Source organism: Octopus sinensis, linkage group LG26 (genome assembly GCF_006345805.1).
Source record: "Octopus sinensis linkage group LG26, ASM634580v1, whole genome shotgun sequence".
NCBI classification, from domain to species: Eukaryota; Metazoa; Mollusca; class Cephalopoda; order Octopoda; family Octopodidae; genus Octopus; species Octopus sinensis.
Window position 1 is genome coordinate 15,986,853 of NC_043022.1, and position 18,804 is coordinate 16,005,656.

The window sequence follows — 18,804 nt, forward strand, 5'->3', positions numbered from 1 at the left end:
TTAGAGCAATTTGAGATGATGCGTTTTAAGGAAAAGGAGGGGGCAGAGACCTGTAATTTTGAGGTCAACTAGAAGTTTGCACAAGATAATCTGCTGAAAGCTACAAATGAGATCTTTTGTAGAAGCAGTGCACCAGTGAGATGGACAGGTCCAGAAAACTTAAAAGACAGGCCTGGGAAGGCAACAGAGAGGAATACTATGTTGCTAAAAGAGAAGCGTATATAGTGAAGAATTTACCAATGTCCAGCAGCAGCAGAAGAATCGGAGGTGTGAGGTGTTCTGGACTGCCAGGCAAGGGGTGAAGGTGAACCAAGATGCTGGAAGAAAGAATGATAACAGCAAACTTTCCCTCAAAGCTCTCATCAACTGGCACAAAGCCACCATCCCCCCTCACTACGTCTCCCTCCTCCCAGTTGGCGAGGTGGGAGTGGGAGGGGGGGTCTTTGTCTTGCAAGTTACTCAGTGACCCTGTTGGTGTGGGTGCCTCGTAAAAAGCACCCAGCACACCTCGTAAAGTGGTTGGAAAGGGTTAAGGAAGGGCATCCAGCTGTAGAGATCACATCAAAGCTGACAATGGAGCCCGATGCGGTTCCCGGCCTTACTAACTCCTGGGACATTAAATGATGATGATTATACGTAACACTGCACATTCCTCTGCAATTTAAAAACAACCCAAACAAATTACAGCAAAACATTCATTAAATAAAACAAGAAAAAAATAAAACAACATTTGGAAATTGTAATTAAGGTTTTATAAAGATTTTATAGCAAACGAATCACCTGTATTTTCCATACCACAACATTGCATATTTGGATAAATTCGCTCGACAACCATAAATGTTGTTTTTCACACAATATTCAAAACTAAAAGGGTTCACGTTTCTTTCTTCTTTTTCAATTTCTTGTTGTCTTTCTTCTTCCAACATTTGCTTGGAAACGGCTCTGGCTGGGAACGGCATCAGATGCGCCAAATTCGACAAAAAGCCTTTCACGTCTGAGAACTCGCACTTGCCACCAACTTCGATGATGATACGCCCGGCACGCACCGGGGTAACGTAATGGGATATCGAGCCCTTGCCACCCCCCATACGATGGCCTTGTCCCTTCTTGGTCATTGGTTTCCACGGAGGGTCAATCCGCCACACAGCAAACATTCGACTTTCGTCAAATTTCCGGAGAATGCCCAGTCGCAACACTTCGTAATGACCCCATCTCATTCGACCACCGGTCAATGCCTAGACACAACAGAAAGCAATTAAAAATACATAACCAAAAGAAAGAAAGAAAGAAAAAAAGGGAGCTAGGGGCTAATTTATATTTAAAAAATAGTTCATTACTGAAATCTTAACCCATTAACATTCAGATTATTCTGTCAAATGTAATCCTGATTAATTCCCATTGTTAATTAATCCTGCATTATCTCATAGCTTTGAGATTTCAATGATGTGATTGTTTATCGTTAGAATGACATTGCAGGGTAGGTGTAAGAGGCCAAATCTGGATGGTTTGAACATTAAAGAAGTAGAATATTTGGACCCTGAATATGATGGGTTTAAATGCTAAAGGCATAATACATATGTGTGTATAACCCTTTCGTATTCACATTACTTACTTAAATGGATATTTGTCCTCCTCTTGTTTGTTTCAGCTGATATACCCTCCAGCCTTCATCAGGTGTCTTGGGGAAATTTCGAACCTGGGTTCTTATTCCTAAGGTATTTTTCGATGTTATTATTACTATTATTCCGGTCACTGCCTGGAATCGAACTCGGAATCTTGGGGTTGGTAGCCCCTGCTCTTAACCACTACACCATATGCCCATGGGCAATTATGGAGTGAATTAATATTTATAAATTTAATATTTTTCTATCCTTCCCTAATACCGGTTACCATATTCTATTCATATCCACACCTGGTGTGCTTAGGTGGTTGTTGTGTCCTAGCATATGTGCTGCTTCTTTTAGTTTTCGTATTTTCCAGTGGTGTTCTCTGTCTATTATTTTAACTTCATCCCACAGGGGGAGGTGGTCTCCATTTTTCCATACATGATCAGCTATACCCGATTTATCAATATCTCCTCGTGCCACAGCTTTGCGATGTTCCTCTACCCTTATTTTGAGGGGGCAACATGTCTCGCCTTTGTATAACCTACCACAGCTGCATGGGATGGAGTACACGCAGTCTTTGGTAATATTCTCTTCTATTGGTGGTTTTTCTCGGAAGAGATATTTGCTAAGTGTTGTATTACACTTGAATACTGTCCTGATGTCATATGGGCCACATATCTTTTGTATCTTTTCGGAGAGGCCTTTCACATAGGGTAGACAGATTGTGGTCAGTTTATTGGCCTCATTCTCTCTCTTCTTCATAATTGGAGTGGAGAGTATGTTTTGGGGGTAGTTGTTGCTTAACAGATCCTTATTAAGCTTGATCATTTCTTTGTGGTGTGTATCATGATCGCTGTTTATATTCATTGCTCACTGTTTTAGGCCCTGAGCAATCCCTCTCTTTACACTGAGTGGATGGTGGGAATTGAAGTTGAGGTATCGTCCAGTGAAGGTCAGCTTGTGGTATACGGATGTCCTGAATCCATACTTGGTGCTTGTTATGACATAACAACCTCCTAAGCAGACCAAGTGCAGATATGAATAGCATATGGGAACTGGTATTAAGGAAGGACAGGAAAATATTAGATTTATAAGCCCTAAAATTCACTCCATAATTACCCATGGGCATATGGCGTAGGGGTTAATAATTTGTATATATTCATTCTATTATAAATACAAAACAACACCACAGAGGAATCAACATAAGCTTAAATAATAAACTGCGATATGATGAGGGATTACTGTATATATATATATATGATGGGCTTCTTTCAGTCTCTGTCTAACAAATCCACCCACAAGGCTTTAGTCAGCCCTGGGCTATAGTAGAAGATACTTGCCCAAGGTGCCATGCAGTGGGATTGAACCCAAAACTACATGGTTGGGAAGTAAGCTTCTTAACCATACAGCCAAGCTAATTTCTAAATTAATCATTTTCAGTTTAGCTCAGAATGCTCGAGGTATTGTCACTGAGGAGACTGAATCAGGTTGAAACACAGGTGTCTGGTGATCCACCAGTTTTCTGAGTGAAATCCTCTAGTTTTTAACACATAAGTTTCTTTGAGAAGTTTCTCTGAGCTAAGACATAACACCTAGTGCTGTTCCATGCTACAAGTTTTTGTAGAAGAAGCTTTAACCACTCTTTAAATAAGGAGATCTTGTCTCACACCCGATGTCATTCAACTCTTTCCTGGTTGTATTTATAATGAATAAACTGATTAAGGGTTTTAATTAATTCCCAAAATAATTCAAAGTCTTGCAGCACGAGTTTAATTAAATACCTCTAACACATACATGTGGCAAAACATGTACCATGTGTTTCCTAGTTTTAAAACAGGTACACCAGGTCCCTGCACGTCATAAGGAGTAACGGAAAAAGGTTGGCACAAAGCAAAGCATCCAGTCATTTAACACTGCCTTACAAAAACTCCTCCAACCCACACTAGCAAGGTCATGAAGATGTAAAATGATGATGGTTATAGTGGAATCGACTGACCAAAGTGTTTTGTGCAGTAACTCACATTTCAATCGTGATTTTAATTAAACATGAAAATTTAATTATTAATAACCCTGAGACAATTTTGGAATTAAAATGGTTTATGTATTATTTATCCCCACCTGAAGTGGATGTTGAGTTAGAACACAGTATACTGCATTAGTTAAACACGAGAGAACCTCTGGTATGCACTTGTGTTTATATTGTTAGCAGGAGATAATCTTCTGCTACCCCTGATTATTTCCCACCAGCAATAAACACACAAGTGCTTATGTGCATTCCAATTCCATGAAAGAGGTTCTCTCATGCCAACTATTGCAGTATTCCATGTTCTAATACGACACCCTCTTTTAAGTGCAGATAAATATTACCTTTTGGTATTACAATTGCTTCTGTCACCAATTAATTTTTTATGTATTATATTCAGCGTAAATATATTTAATGCAGGAATACAGCTAAAAAACTAAATATTTATATTTAAGTGTTATATTTTGCTAATGACAATAACTATAGATAAATAAATAAATAAAAGAAAAGCTTACCTGAATGCCAAAGTCACCGTACTGGAGTTTATTATGAACCAATTCCGGTCCTCTCATTAAATAGTTGCGTCTTGGCATCTTTGGTGGACGTTGGTTGGATGGCAGCTGAGGGACCTTGTCCACTGTCTTCAATCTTCTTCTTTCCGGTAATATGATGTCTGCAATAATAGCAACAGCATAGATGTTATTATGAATAACAACACACATCTCGATTTGGGATTCTCCAATACATCTTCAAACCTTACAGCACCTTGTAATAACACACACTGCTACTAAATGGCTTCAACTGTGGCTAATTTACTATCACAACAACAATAACATATTATGCTTTACTATTTCATTTTGTGTATATGTGTATATATACATGTATGTATGTGTATGTATGTATATATATAGAGTAAAAGGCAGACTGTATGATGCATGTGTACGTACAGCCATGCTACATGGTAGTGAAATATGGGCCGTGACTGCTGAGGATATGCGTAAGCTCGCAAGAAATGAAGCCAGTATGCTCCGATGGATGTGTAATGTCAGTGTTCATAATCGACAGAGTGTAAGTACCTTGAGAGAAAAGTTGGACCTAAGAAGCATCAGTTGTGGTGTGTAAGAGAGACGGCTGCGCTGGTATGGTCATGTGATGAGAATGGCTGAAGATAGTTGTGTGCAAAAGTGCTACACCCTAGCAGTTGAGGGAACCTGTGGAAGAGGTAGACCCAGGAAAACCTGGGACGAGGTGGTGAAGCACGACCTTCGAACTTTAGGTCTCACCAAGGAAATGACTAGAGACCAAGACCTATGGAAGTATGCTGTGCGTGAGAAGACCCGGCAAGACTAGTGAGGCCATAACCTGTGGCCCCTACCTGGGATGTAGTCAGTCCACCTGTGCATACCTTCCTTCTTGTGACACTTGTGAAGACCTGTTGAGGCAAGTGAAAATCAAACCAAATCAAAATAGATGAACATCAATGGAATTTGTATCTTTGTGGCACATAAGAAAAACCATCCGAACGCGGTCGTAGCCAGTACCGCATCGACTGGCCTCCGTGCTGTGGGCACATAACAAACACCATCCAATCGTGGCCGTTCGCCAGCCTCGTCTGGCACCTGTGTCGGTGGCACATAAAAAACACCATCCGAGCGTGGCCGTCTGCCAGCCTCGTCTGGCACCTGTGTCGGTGGCACATAAAAAACACCATCCGAGCGTGGCTGTTCGCCAGCCTCGTCTGGCACCTGTGTCGGTGACACATAAAATCACCCACTACACTCTCGGAGTGGTTGGCGTTAGGAAGGGCATCCAGCTGAAGAAACACTGCCAGATCTGACTGGCCTGGTGCAGCCTTCGGGCTCCCCAGACCCCAGTTGAATCGTCCAACCCATGCTAGCATGGAAAGCGGACGTTAAACGATGATGATGATGATGGTGCTGGTGGCACGTTAAAAGCACCATCCATGCGTGGCTGATGCCGGCGCTGCCTTGACTGGATTCTGTGCCAACGGCACGTAAAAAGCATCAACTGATCATGGCCGTTGCCAGCCTCCCCAGGCACCAGTGCTGGTGGCACGTAAAAAGCACCCACTACACTCACGAAGTGGTTGGCATTAGGAAGGGCATCCAGCTGTAGAAACACTGCTAGATTAGACTGGAGCCTGGTGCAGCAATCTGGCTTCCCAGACCCCAGTCGAACCGTCCAACCCATGCTAGCATGGAAAGTGGACGTTAAACGATGATGATGATGATATATATAGTTCAAATTTACAGAAAACAAAAGATGAAGGCAGGTGAGGGAACAACAAGCGTATTAGTTTGACACTCAGGAAGAATGGAAAAGTATATACACGTACACACACACACCCACACATTCATCATCATCATTTTAACATTCACATTTGCCGTCCTTGCAATGGGTCAGACGGAATTTGTTGAGGCAGTTTTTTCTGTGGCTGGATAGCTTTCCTGTCACCAACCCTTACGTGTTTCCAGGAAAGGTAATGTTTTCCCATGACCAGACACGGTCTCACAGAACATTGCAGATGAACGACACTGCTTGTATGACAGGGATACTCGTTTACAGTTATAATGCGATGTGTCTATGGTTGAAAGAGACTAAGAAGCACGATCTTACTCCTTCTGGGTTATTTAGTCGCTGTGAGTGCTCAATGACACAAGAGGTAACCAGTGCTATGGAAGTAAGAGAGGGACTGAACCCAGACAGGGATAAGTGGCAGGAGAGGCATCCAGCTGTAGTCCAATGCCCCAATAATACATTAGTCGAACCCATGCAAGCATGTAAAACGAATGAAGAAACAAATTGAAAGATGGACAGAGAATCTCACTTACTGCTATAATCTGGTGGATGAGGGAAATCTTTTAGGCCAGCAGCAGGAACAAACATCAGAGCTGCAAAGAGAAACAAGAGAAAATAGCTACACATGATGTAAAGTGTCAACAATTATTTTATTGTATATATATATATATATATATACATACATACACACACACATATCTACACAAAATATTTTATAACTTTTTTGGGTATATACTATATATTTAATATGTTGTCTATGAATCGGTGAACTTTTAATAAAGGGCCAATGTTGATACTGTTCCTTATATAAGACACATTCCTTAGAGGCAGCCCCTTAAAAAAATTTAAGTTTTTCTTATATGGCCCCCACAGCATACCGGATTCTAGCAAGCTTATGGGGGCATTACGAGAGAATGTGTTCAATCTATTTTAGAAGTGAATCTACAAGAAATGTTCTTGTAGAGGCAACGAAACAAGAAACCCAACACGTAACTCTTAAAAAGAAGAGTCGGATTTACCAACAGTACAAAGCCTGGAACCGGCAGATTCTCCAAATTCCTGCGAATATGTTTGTAGACATAGGCGCAGGAGTGGCTGTGTGGTAAGTAGCTTGTTTACCAACCACATGGTTCCGGGTTCAGTCCCACTGCGTGGCACCTTTGGCAAGTATCTTCTACTATAGTCTCGGGCCGACCAAAGCCTTATGAGTGGATTTGGTAGACGGAAACTGAAAGAAGCCCGTCGTATATATATATATATATATGCGTGTGTGTGTTCGTGCGTCTGTGTTTGTCCCCCTAGCATTGCTTGACAACCGATGCTGGTGTGTTTATATCCCCGTTACTTAGTGGATCGGCAAAAGAGACCGATAGAATGAGTACTGGGCTTACAAAAGAATAAGTCCCGGGGTCGAGTTGCTCGATTAAAGGCGGTGCTCCAGCATGGCCGCGGTCAAACGACTGAAACAAGTAAAAGAGTAAGAGTAGACAGAAGGGAACCATTTAGAACACCGACGAAACGGTGTCTGCGACTGCAGTCCACATGCCAGGCATTATACATGTTTCGAGGTGGAACAAGTAAGTATAGAATGGAATTCACTTCGTAGAGCTGTCATAAGATGCCTGGATTCCATCTGCTTTATTGCTTCCATGTTGAATCCAGTTCCGAGTCCAGGGACTCCACACTGATGATTCCTTTGAAGAATTTGGACATTCTTTCGTTACTTAGTAACCGAAGAATGCCAAAGTATGTTAAACCATCTCTCTCAACGATATTTCTCCGTCCACCAAGGGACAAACACACCCCCACACACACACACACATATATATATATATATCCATCCATCGCCAGCCAAATGCGACGGTTCCAATGAATCCGAACCACTTTTGTTGTTCCAAGAGGAAATGACCTTCAGACTACATTGGAAAAAAGGCTGCACCGAAACAAAAAGGTAACAAAACAATTTAAGATTCGACAGAGCTTACCACCGCTGTTTTGGGTTGACGTCTGATGCCATTTCAAAGCTCCTCGCTGGAAGAGAAGAGAAATACAAGAGCGAGACATGACGACGAGCGAGGAATTCTCACAGAACAACAAGGATCGCCATGAATGACATCCCCTGCCCTCTAGCGGTCAAACGAGGAACTAAGTTGTTGGCGAGCAAAGGGACATAACTCGCCTAAAGAGAAAACTGAGTTACTTACCTTGATTTCTCTATACTTTCATTGCGTATAATTAACCAATGGCCCAGTGATTAAGGCAACGGACTCGCGGTCGTAGGATCGTGGTTTCGATTCCCAGACCGGGCAATGCGAGTGTTTATTGACCGAAAACACCAACAGCTCCACGAGTCTCTGGCAAGGGGTGGGTGGTGGCGAACCCTGATGTACTCTTTCACCACACCTTTCTCTCACTCCTTCTTGATTCTCTTGTACCTGTATTTCAAAGGGTCAGCCTTGTCACACTCTGTGTCACGCCGAATCTCCCCGACATTCTGTGGAGTACTCAGCCACTTGCACGTTAATTTCACGAGCAAGCTGATCCGTTGATCGGATCAACAGGAACCCTCGTCGTCGTAACCGACGGAGTGCCAAAAGGAAAGGAAGGAAGTTAGAGAATTTAATAATTACACACGTAACACGTAAGTCTGTTATATAACATACTTACGTGTTACGGGTGTAATTATTAAATATATATATATATATATATATATTATATATATATATAAAATACAAAATCACATCAAAATACAAACCCAAACATAAGCAAAGAAAGATAAATAAGGAGGAAGGAGAAAGAAAAAGTAAAAAACATCAATTTATATATTTATGTGTGTGCGCACGCGCGCATATGAAGGTGCATGGCTCAGTGGTTAAAGCGTCAGGCTCACAATCATGAGGTAGTGCGTTCGAATCCCGGACCAGTCTGCATGTTGTGTCCTTGAGCAAGACACTTTATTTCACATTGCTCCAGTTCCCTTGGCTGTAGAAATGAGCTGCAACACCACTGGTGCCAAGCTGTATCGGCCCCTTCGCCTTTCCCTTGGATAACATCGGTGGCATGGAGAAGAGAGGCCGGGGTGCATGGGCGTCTGCTGGTCTTCCATAAACAACCTTGCACGTACTTGTGCCTCGGAGGAGAACTTTCTGGGTGCAATCCCATGGTCATTCGTGACCGAAGACGGTCTTTACCCTCGTGTGTGTGTGCAGGTGCAACATGGTTTTTCTCTTCACCATTAGTCCAGATCCTCTAATTATCTACACTAATGTTCAGGGACGAGGATTTCGTTTAATTATTTACGGAAATTTAATATTTGCTTAATTTAGAATGTATTAGCCAAAGTAACCCACTCCCTGTTTGGAAGATTCAGTAATCCGGAAACTCTTTGGAACTAAAAGTTCCGGAAAATCGAAGATTTGATGCAAAGAGAGTTTCTCTCACCGAAACGAAATTTCCTTCCTGTTTCAGTTCCCAGTTTTTTATTTTATTTTATTTTATTCAGTTCACTAGGTTAAACTGACACCTAGCGAGTGTTTTCGCAAGAGCAGATAACTACCATTGTTCCATCAACCGGTGTCATAGTTACCAAAGGTTTTCTTTTCTGTGAGGAATCTTTAAATTCTGTGTTTTCTTTCTTATTTCTTCACCGTTATGATTTTTTAAAAAAATAGATTTTTTTAATTTCATGTTATGCTGTAATTATATATATTTTTTTACCGTTATTATTTCTCTTTTTTATTGTTTTTCGTTTTTTTTACAATCGTTTTAATTTCCCAGACATTTTCTGATTACGAAACAATGGCTGACTGACATAGTTCGACTTAATTTTATCTAAATTTAGTTTCGTAAATCTCTAGTGGCGGGATTCGGTGAGGTTCAGTCCTCATTAATCACATTTGAGATCAAAGTCATATCAACCATGACCACGACGTCTTAGAGTTATTTTTAGGACTACATTATTATGCAACGTGTCCTTTCCATATTTAAGGCGGTATGGTGAGATTTGGTTGCTATTTCTAGCAGATTGAGCGACCACATAGTGTCATCGTCGGGCGATCTTTGACTATAGCGTACCACCTTCACTTTCTCTCTCTCACATTGTAGTTAGTGTTAGTTTGGCACCCGCAGAAGTGTTTACGTTTAGCTTCAGCCAACTTGTTTGTCGTAAGGGCTGTTTTGGGGGTTTAATTAAGATTTATAACTTGTGTTTTAGTTGTTTTTTCTTTCGTATTCTTTCCTTTTTCTGTTGGAGAATTATTTTCCTGTGTCTCACCGTTGTTCATGTTTGTGGTGTTGCGCAAGAACTTAGAGAAGGAAAAGAAAAATCGCAGAAATTGAACAACAAAAACCAGAACATGACAAAAAAAAATTCTTAATTGCTCTCCCAAATATCCTGTATGACAAACAACATGGCTGTAACATCATCATCATCATCATTTAACGTCCGTTGTCCATGCTGGCATGGGTTGGACGGCTTCACCAGGGCTGGTAAGCTGGAAGGCTGCACCAGACTGATTTGGCATGGGTTTCTACCGCTGGATGCCCTCCCTAACTCTAACCACTGAGTATAATGGGGGCTTTTACATGCCATCATCACAGGTACCCTTTATGTGACACTGGTATCACGACTGTGATTTTGCTCAGCTTGGTGGGTCTTCCTCTCAAGCACAACATAATGTCAAAGGTTTTGGTCGTTGCCTCCATGAGGCCCAACACTTGAAAGGAACTCAGCCACTTTGCTTCTGTGAGGCCCACTACTCTAAAGAAGCTCAGCCACTTGGCCTCCACAAGTCCCAACGTTTAAAAGGAACTCAGCCATTTTGTAGAATTAAAAAAAATTTCCTTGGCCATCATGTAACTGAAGTTTTGATTAAATGAATATGTTAACTTTTACATAGGAATTCTGAAAATTCCAACCAGCTGTTTTTCCTTTCATGCCACTCCACCCTCTAAGATCAATTAATTATCGTTCACATAAAAACTTAGATTTAATCAGTTTATACTCACCCTCAACCATCTTATTTACATGTTTTAATCTGTGTGACAAAGATATGCCTTTATTAATGCTGATGTTTACAAAATTAGCCCCCAATATGCCATAAATGGTTGGTGTTTCAATTAGAGACAATGCAGAGGTGTGAGGACTCTTTAGTGTTGCTGGGGGCCAGGTAACCTCTGTAGTGTTGATGCCACAAAGAAAATTCATCCATTATATTGTACAGTGGCTAGTTTTAAGGAAAGGCATTCAGCTGTAGAAATAGTCAAAGCTGAGATGTTAGTGAGACATGGTCTTCTGATCAACTGGTGCCTGTTGAATCCTCTTAGTCCTTGTCAACATGGACATAAAATGATGATGATGATACAATGTCTATGTTCAGAGTTTAAATTTCTACCAAGATTAATTTTTATCTTTCACCCGTCAAAAGTTGATAAAATATGTTGCTTGGTGGTTGTTGTTGTTGTTGTTGTGTACTCCCAGGTTAACCTGAATGGATTCCTCTAAAGACACTCAAAGAAAGACCAGGTGATGGTGTTAAACCGGACAATTGACTAAATCTAGCGCCTAAGAAGATTTGAACCCCTGTGTCATTTCCAACCTTTTCAGCCAAGATCCAACCCCCACCTTCTTTCCTATCTCTTCTAATGAGCATCATCCATTGTAATTAGAAAATGTATTTTAATTTAATTATTTTATTCTCATTAATAACCAATCATCTTTTCCTTTTACAGTTGATAAATGAAGATGTTGAAGACTGGGTCTTTGCTTGATTTCAAATGGTACCAATCAAAGATTGGCTTAGAAATATTATTCTCACTACAGCATGCTGATGGGTCTCGGAAGGTATTTGGTAAGTAGTCTTTTAGGGGACGGGCGCATCACCTTTTGGGGGTCTCACACATAGGCTTTTAGGGGATTTGGTGTGTTGGTTTTTTTAGGGATTACATCAGATTTTTAATTGAAGAATTTTAGTTGTAACAGCTTTTAATATCTTTTCAGAATGAATTAAAACACATATACAGTGAGAATGAATCAGAATTAGCTGTAAAAAGAGGATTCATTCTTTCTCTCTTTGCCAAACGTGAGAAGCCATATATCTCCTCTACAAGAACCTGCTTCTCTCATTTCCTAGCACAGTGGCCTTCAACCATCTTTCACCTATGGACTCCTCTGATTACTATTTTATTCTGGTGGACCCCTATAGCCATTCAATGTTTAAAAACTAATTCTAAAGATATTTCTTTCAAAATTCCTATTTTATTATTTACTCACTCACTTGTGTAGGCTGAACTATATAAAATGAGAGGAAAAAAAACTGGTTTCTTGCAAAAGATACACTTGGATCAAAACTTTTCAAGGACCCTTAAAATGCTTCAATGGATCCCCAATTTGTTATTTTGTTTGTGTGAACCCCCCAAATCTTATATGAACCTCAGCTGAAAACCACTGTCTTAGCATAAAGCTAGTCTCCCCCACTTCTTGGGTTTTGAAACCTTGTGAGCTGTATGGTGACCTCAGCAGTGCCAGTGGCATGAAAGAAAAAACACCCAGTCCACTCTGTAAAGTGGCTGACATGAGGAAGGGCATCAAGCCATAGAATTCTTACCAAAACTGATACTGGAGTATGATGTAGTCCTTACATCCGTTGGATCCTGTCAAACCATCAAACCCAGGCCAGCATGGAACACGAATGATAAATGATGTTCGTGGCCATTGCCAGTATTGCCTGACTGGCTCTCGTGCCGGCGGCATGTAAAAGCATCCACTACACTCTCGGAGTGGTTGGTGTTAGGAAGGGCATCCAGCTGTAGAAACTCTGACAGATCAGATTGGAGCCTGGTGCAGCCATCCGGTTTGCCAGCCCTCAGTCAAATCGTCCAACCCATGCTAGCATGGAAAGCGGACGTTAAACGATGATAATGATGATTAATAAATGTATCTCATCAGAAATAGGGTCAGGAAATGATTAATCCCCAAAATATTAGATTATTCTCTGTGGAATATGTTTTTATTTACAAAGGTTTATTGGAACAGCCAAATCTGCCGCAGACAGTTTCGGTCAAGGAAGTTGAGTATAAAATATTGTTGGTTGGGAAAACGGGAGTTGGAAAAACAGCCACAGCAGCTAATCTGACCGGACATCCAATTCCAGAGAACCACTACGAAACAACAGGTAAAAAACACTACATTCATTTGTGATGCCATAAAGAATTTATTTACACCTGTTTATTATTGTTATTATTATTATTTTAATAAGCATTACATTTTACTGATTACATTACAATCTTAATCTAAAGGGTTAAGATATAATCAATAATAATAAAGGGTAAAATTAATTAATCAATTAATAATTAATAATTTTACCAAGTAGTTTGGTATGTTAAAAGAACCATTATCGGTAACCTTATACAAAAATTATATAATTATAAACATAATTATAATTAGGGTTCAGCAAAAATTGCTTCACCTCATACCGAAATTTAGAAATAGCAGTTAAATATTATTCCACTACCATAAGATGTCTCCCAGACAATAATACTCTCAACTCACACAGGTAAAGATTATGCTTATAATTATAGAATTTTTGTAATGGGTTAAGATATAATGTAGCTAAGAGACTGAAAATGACTTTGGGCTTTTTGATTGTCTCTGTTAAAGTTCCTTACGTTGTCATCATCCTCTTTATCAGCATTATTATTATTATTATTATTAAACAGGCATCGAAGTGTTCCGGAATTACTGGCCTGCCCGTATACGCCAATTAAACAAAGTTGTGTTATTTAATCTAAATTTCTGGGAAAGTGGAGAAATGGCAGCAAAGAAGTTTGACCACATCCTTCCGGTCAGTTCTACTTTTAAAATCTTTTTAGTTTATTTCTCTTTTACTGCTTCGTCAGAGGGGAGAGAAGGGCTGCGGGACGCAATAAAGAGTCGGAACAAATGCTGCAAGGGAAGCTTATTTTGCCAGTCTTCATCATCATCATTTAATGTCTATGATCCATGCTGGTAGGGGTTAGACAGTTTGAAAGGATTCATCAGGTCCAGGGGCTGCATCAGCTTCCAATGTCTCCTGTTGGATGCCCTTCTTAAAACCAACCACTTTACAGAGTGTATTGGGCCCCTTTTATGTGGTGCCAACACCAGGGCTTTTTACATGGTGCCATCACAACAACATCATTGACACCAGTACTTGACTGGTACTTTATTTTATCAAACCCCAAAAGCATGAAAGTCAAAGACATATAAATACATATGTGTGTGTGATGGGCTTCTTTCAGTTTCTCTCTACCAAATCCTCTCATAAGGCTTTGGTTGACCTGAGGCTATAGTAGAAGGTGCCACACAGTGGGACTGAACCCAGAACCATGTGATTGGTAAGCAAGCTTCTTACCCCTGCACCTATGTGGTTGGTAAGCAAGCTACTTACCACACAGCCACTCCTGCACCTATTATGTTAAAAGATTCCAAAGATGTTTTTGATTTTCATTTCAAAGTTAAGGCATAACACTCAAACACATGCTGTGACAAACAGAATTTCATTATTATTATTATGGATAATTTTCTTGCTTCCCTTTTTGTGGCTAATCTGTTGCAGGCGTGCAAGGATGGCATCGACTGTGTGATGTTCCTCTTCTCACTCGTTGACAAAAGTAGTTTCGATGACCTCCCACAGATGATCTGTCGATTCACAGAACTTGGTGATGACATCTGCCGAATTGCTGTTGGAACCAAATATCCTTTTTCTTGAATTAGTATCATTAGTGAGTGCCATGAAGGGAGAGGCAAGTGGCTGGTTCTTCAGTAAAAAAAAACCTGTCAAATGTTCACTCCTTTTACTGATAAATAGGTACCATGGTAAAGTGTAACACATAGCTTGAGCCAATGAGGAAGCCTCTATTTATTAAGGTTGACCTGGGGCTGTCTGCCAGTTCGCAGCCTTTAATAATATTGACTTCAAGTTATGGCACAGGGCCAACAGTTTTTGAGGGGAGGGGAAGTGGGTTACATCGACAGCATACTGATTTAACCTTTTTGCATTTAAACCGGCCATATCTGATCCAAATATTATTCTGCCTGTTTTATGTTCAAATCAGCTAGATCCAGCCTCTCACACCTACCCGACAATGTCATTCTAAAAATATGCAATCACATCATTGAAAACTCAAAGCTACGAAATGATGAATGATTAATTAAAAAACAATGTGAAGAAATAAGCTTTAGATTTGACAGAAATCTGAATATTAAAAGGGTTAAGGAACTGAGGCTTGTGTAATTGACAATTATGAATTTATATTCCAAAAAGCTCTACCTGCGACGATTTCATCTCAATCGAAGGAGAGGGGCTTTCTCTGTCCGGGTCGCAGATCCGTGGAACAAGCTGCCAGGCGAGATGGTGAAGATGCCGACGACCGCTTTGTTCAAAGTCTCCCTTGACCTCAAGTGGCCTGAACTCTTTACATGAACACCACCCTGTACATAACTCCATGGCCTTGCTTTTTGCTTTTTGAGCCAAAAAATTAACTAACTAACTAATTATATTGTGACAAACAGATTCTTGTGCAGAGAGAGATTATCTCAGCTGCTGACGGCTAGATTAAGCTTCAGTCATACACCATTAACTGTTTGTGATATTAAAAACTCAACTTTTTATGTATTCCTTGACTCCTTCCAGATTTGATAAATTCGATGAGAGTGAAATCACTCAAAGAGATATTGAGAATTTTGAACAGAATTGGGAAATCCCAGTTTTGAAGATTCAGAATTTAACAGACACAACCCAGGGAAGGGAATCAGTGCCTTCCATGGAATTAGTGTTGACTACAATTTGTGAATATCTGTGGGCAAGAGATTTGAGTCTTGCGGCCAAAGGTTCAAAACCTAAAGTACCCATGGAATCTGCCCAGGAGATTGTGTTTTAAGGAACCGAGAAGAATTTTTTGTTCTGGTATTTTCTTATTTCTTCACTGCCCACTAGGGGCTGCACACAGAGAGGACAAACAAGGACAGACAAATGGATAAAGTCAATTATATCGATCCCCAGCACGTAACTGGTACTTATTTAATCGACCCCGAAAGGATAAAAGGCAAAGTCGACTTCGGCGGAATTTGAACTCAGAACGTAACGGCAGACGAAATACCACTAAGCATTTCACCTGGCGTGCTAACGATTCTGCCAGCTCACCACCTGTTCTGGTATTTGTATCCTTGTATTGGATAGAGAATGTAATGAAGCAAGGGGAAAGAAAGTATATACACAACTCACTACTATTACACGAGACCCAATGCTCTGGATGAGAGGTTCACAGTGAACTGCTAATTGCTCACAGTTCTTTGTATAACAATGGGTCAGTCCACCTTTTAGTCACTTGAGGGGTGGTCAGAATCCTTCCACAACAGTTGACCAACAGAATTTTAACATTGCACCGTCATTATCATCATTTTACTTTCATTTTCCTATGGTTGTATGGATCAGAAATCAAGGCAGATTTTCAGGGCTGGATGCACTTCCTGTTGCCACCTATCAACTGTTTCTAGGCATGTTGATATTTCCCCATGGATGGACATTTTCATGGAAAATTGGAAATGAACAACCCTGCTTGTATGACAGTGAAACTCATTTACGACAACCATGCCATATTAAGATGAGAAAAACATACACACACACATGCATACGTACAAATGGGCTTCTTTCAGTTTCAGTTTACCAAATCTATTCTGAAAGCTTTGGTCAACTCAGGGCTATAGCGGAGGACAATTGCTAAAATGATCATTCAGAGGAACTGAACTCAAGACCACATGGTTGAGAAGCAAACTCCTTAACCACACAGCCATGTCTGCATCTATTAAAGTATACCTAATGCCTTACGAACACTCTTTACTACAACCACCAACAAAGGATCCTAGAAATAACAGCCAATTCTTCCTTAAACCATGCTTTATTATCTAAAAGAGACGCACACACGTATATTGATATTCTGGCTGCCGCATGAAATAGAAATGAGATGGATACAGGTTCAACTCCTTGTATCATAATTCTGTAGAATAAAGGCTGACTTGGGATGAGACAAAAGCAGGGGGCCTTTTGGTGTCCTTTATTCTTGAGACAACCCCTTCTTTCATTCATAAATTTATGGATCACTGGTCTCTCATCATCGTTGTCGTTTAACATCTGCTTTCCAATGCTGGCATGGGTTGGACGATTTGAGTGAGGAGGATTGGCAAGTCAAACCATCCGACCCATGCCAGCATTGGAAAGCAGATGTTAAACGATGACGATGATGATGACAGACCAGTGATCCCAATCAATCACATTCCAATTAGCAAATTCAAAAGATCAAACTTCAAATCCAATTTACTCTCTTCTGAATCATGAAATAAATTCCAAGAAATATGTTTTTTTACCTTAATTATTTTGATCCTGGTTCCACGATACAAACTTTCAGTTCCAAAGTGATCCAATTTATAATCTTCCATCAAAATTTTATTCTTTTACTTGTGCCAGCCTTGCCTGGCCTCCATGCCGGTGGCACGTAAAAGCACCATCCGTTCGTGGCTGTTTGCCAGCTCTGTCTGGCACCTGTGCGGGTGGCATGTAAAAAGCACCCACTACACTCACGGAGTGGTTGGCGTTAGGAAGGGCATCCAGCCGTAGAAACACTGCCAGATCTGACTAGGCTGGATGAAGCCTTCCAGCTTCACAGACCCCAGTCGAACCGTCCAACCCATGCTAGCATGGAAAGCGGACGCTAAATGATGATGATGATGTTTCAGTCTTTTTGACTGCAAGCCTTGCTGGAGCACTGCCTCGAGGGTTTTAGTTGAAGAAATCAACTCTAGGACTTTTCCCCAAGGTGCCATGCAGTGGGACTGAACCCAGAACCATGTGGTTGTGAAGCTGGTTTATACTAGCTTATGTTGAAACACCAGCTTAAAAATGTCAAAATTATTTTACTAAATTCATTATTTTCAAAATTAATTGAAACAAAGGAAGTGGATTTCACCAGAAAGAAACCTGGTAACAAAAAAGCTGGGAGGATTGAAACCGCTTTACAGAGTGGACCGGCAGCTTTTACATGGCACCTGGCACCAGTTGGTGTTGGAGATAAAAGGCTGATGGGGTGCAACTCCACCACATGGACAAGTATTACCAAGGTGGGTTTGTACATGCATATATTTTGTGCCTGGGGAGGGTCATTCTCTTTTAGCCCCTTATTACTTAACACACTCACTGGTTCGATTGCCACTCATTTTTTCTAAAATTTTTGTTGTGTCTTGCAACCTCTTCAATAGTCATTGGCTCTACTGTTTGCCAGAATCAACAAATTAATATTATTAAATTATTTAATTGATAGTCAATGACTATTGAAGAGGTTGCAAGATGCAACGAAAATTTTAGAAAAAATAAATAACAGTGGAAATCAAACTGGTGAGTGTGTTAAATAATAAGACACTAAAAGAGAAGGGCTTTCCCCAGACACAATAAAATATGCTTCAACACACGAATTCACATAAAGAATCTTGCAAACCAAATACAAAAACGAAATATATATACATATGTACGTGTACACACACACACACACACACATATTTATGTGTGAAACTATCATCAAAAATGAGAAAGGAAATATAACAAAAAGAAAAAAAAAACTGTTTCAAGATTTCATATTTTTTTTTATGTTTTATCTTCTTCATCAGAATAATATTGTTGCAAAAGATACTAAAAATGTCCACTGAACTAAGAGGGAAAAAAAAATCTTGATTGATTTAAAATGAATTAAGTAAAGGTTATTGTTCTGTGACAGCAAAAGAGGGGTTGTAACACCAGAAGAAGAAATTATAAAAGTAACTGAGATGGA

General features: G+C 40.2%; 2 protein-coding genes across 4 annotated transcripts; one reads left to right on the top strand and one right to left on the bottom strand.

Moving 5' to 3' along the window:
- Positions 1-734: 734 nt before the first annotated feature.
- On the bottom strand, positions 735-8,098 carry LOC115224819 (39S ribosomal protein L16, mitochondrial). Its single transcript, XM_029795745.2, has 4 exons — positions 7,935-8,098; positions 6,483-6,542; positions 4,146-4,303; positions 735-1,235 (listed from the first exon to the last, which is right to left on the bottom strand). The coding sequence occupies exons 1-4, from the start codon at positions 8,011-8,013 to the stop codon at positions 777-779; spliced, it is 756 nt and encodes a 251-aa protein (XP_029651605.1). The 5' UTR covers positions 8,014-8,098; the 3' UTR covers positions 735-776.
- A 1,384-nt stretch (positions 8,099-9,482) lies between these two features.
- Positions 9,483-17,329, top strand: LOC115224898 (ciliogenesis and planar polarity effector 2). 3 transcript variants are annotated; one of them, XM_036513653.1, is made up of 7 exons: positions 9,483-9,542; positions 11,664-11,798; positions 12,969-13,121; positions 13,666-13,790; positions 14,544-14,680; positions 15,621-15,898; positions 16,135-17,329. In XM_036513653.1, exons 2-6 carry the CDS (start codon positions 11,687-11,689, stop codon positions 15,865-15,867), a joined length of 774 nt encoding a protein of 257 aa, XP_036369546.1. In that variant the 5' UTR covers positions 9,483-9,542; positions 11,664-11,686; the 3' UTR covers positions 15,868-15,898; positions 16,135-17,329. The 3 variants fall into 3 exon arrangements, with proteins under 3 accessions (XP_036369546.1, XP_036369547.1, XP_036369549.1); XM_036513654.1 differs by lacking the exon at positions 9,483-9,542 and adding an exon at positions 9,807-9,945 and having other exon boundaries at positions 11,680-11,798; XM_036513656.1 differs by lacking the exon at positions 9,483-9,542 and adding an exon at positions 9,822-9,955 and having other exon boundaries at positions 11,680-11,798.
- The last annotated feature ends 1,475 nt before the right edge of the window (positions 17,330-18,804 follow it).

Coding starts and splice junctions, on each gene's coding strand:
- LOC115224898 (XM_036513653.1), top strand. CDS start 11,687: ATGAAGATGTTGAAGACTGGGTCTTTGCTTGATTTCAAATGGTACCAA. Junction 13,791..14,543: donor AGTTTGACCACATCCTTCCG/GTCAGTTCTACT, acceptor AATCTGTTGCAG/GCGTGCAAGGATGGCATCGA. Junction 14,681..15,620: donor CGAATTGCTGTTGGAACCAA/ATATCCTTTTTC, acceptor GACTCCTTCCAG/ATTTGATAAATTCGATGAGA.
- LOC115224819 (XM_029795745.2), bottom strand. CDS start 8,013: ATGTCTCGCTCTTGTATTTCTCTTCTCTTCCAGCGAGGAGCTTTGAAA. Junction 4,304..6,482: donor TCATCCACCAGATTATAGCA/GTAAGTGAGATT, acceptor CTATTATTGCAG/ACATCATATTACCGGAAAGA. Junction 1,236..4,145: donor ACGGTGACTTTGGCATTCAG/GTAAGCTTTTCT, acceptor TGTTGTGTCTAG/GCATTGACCGGTGGTCGAAT.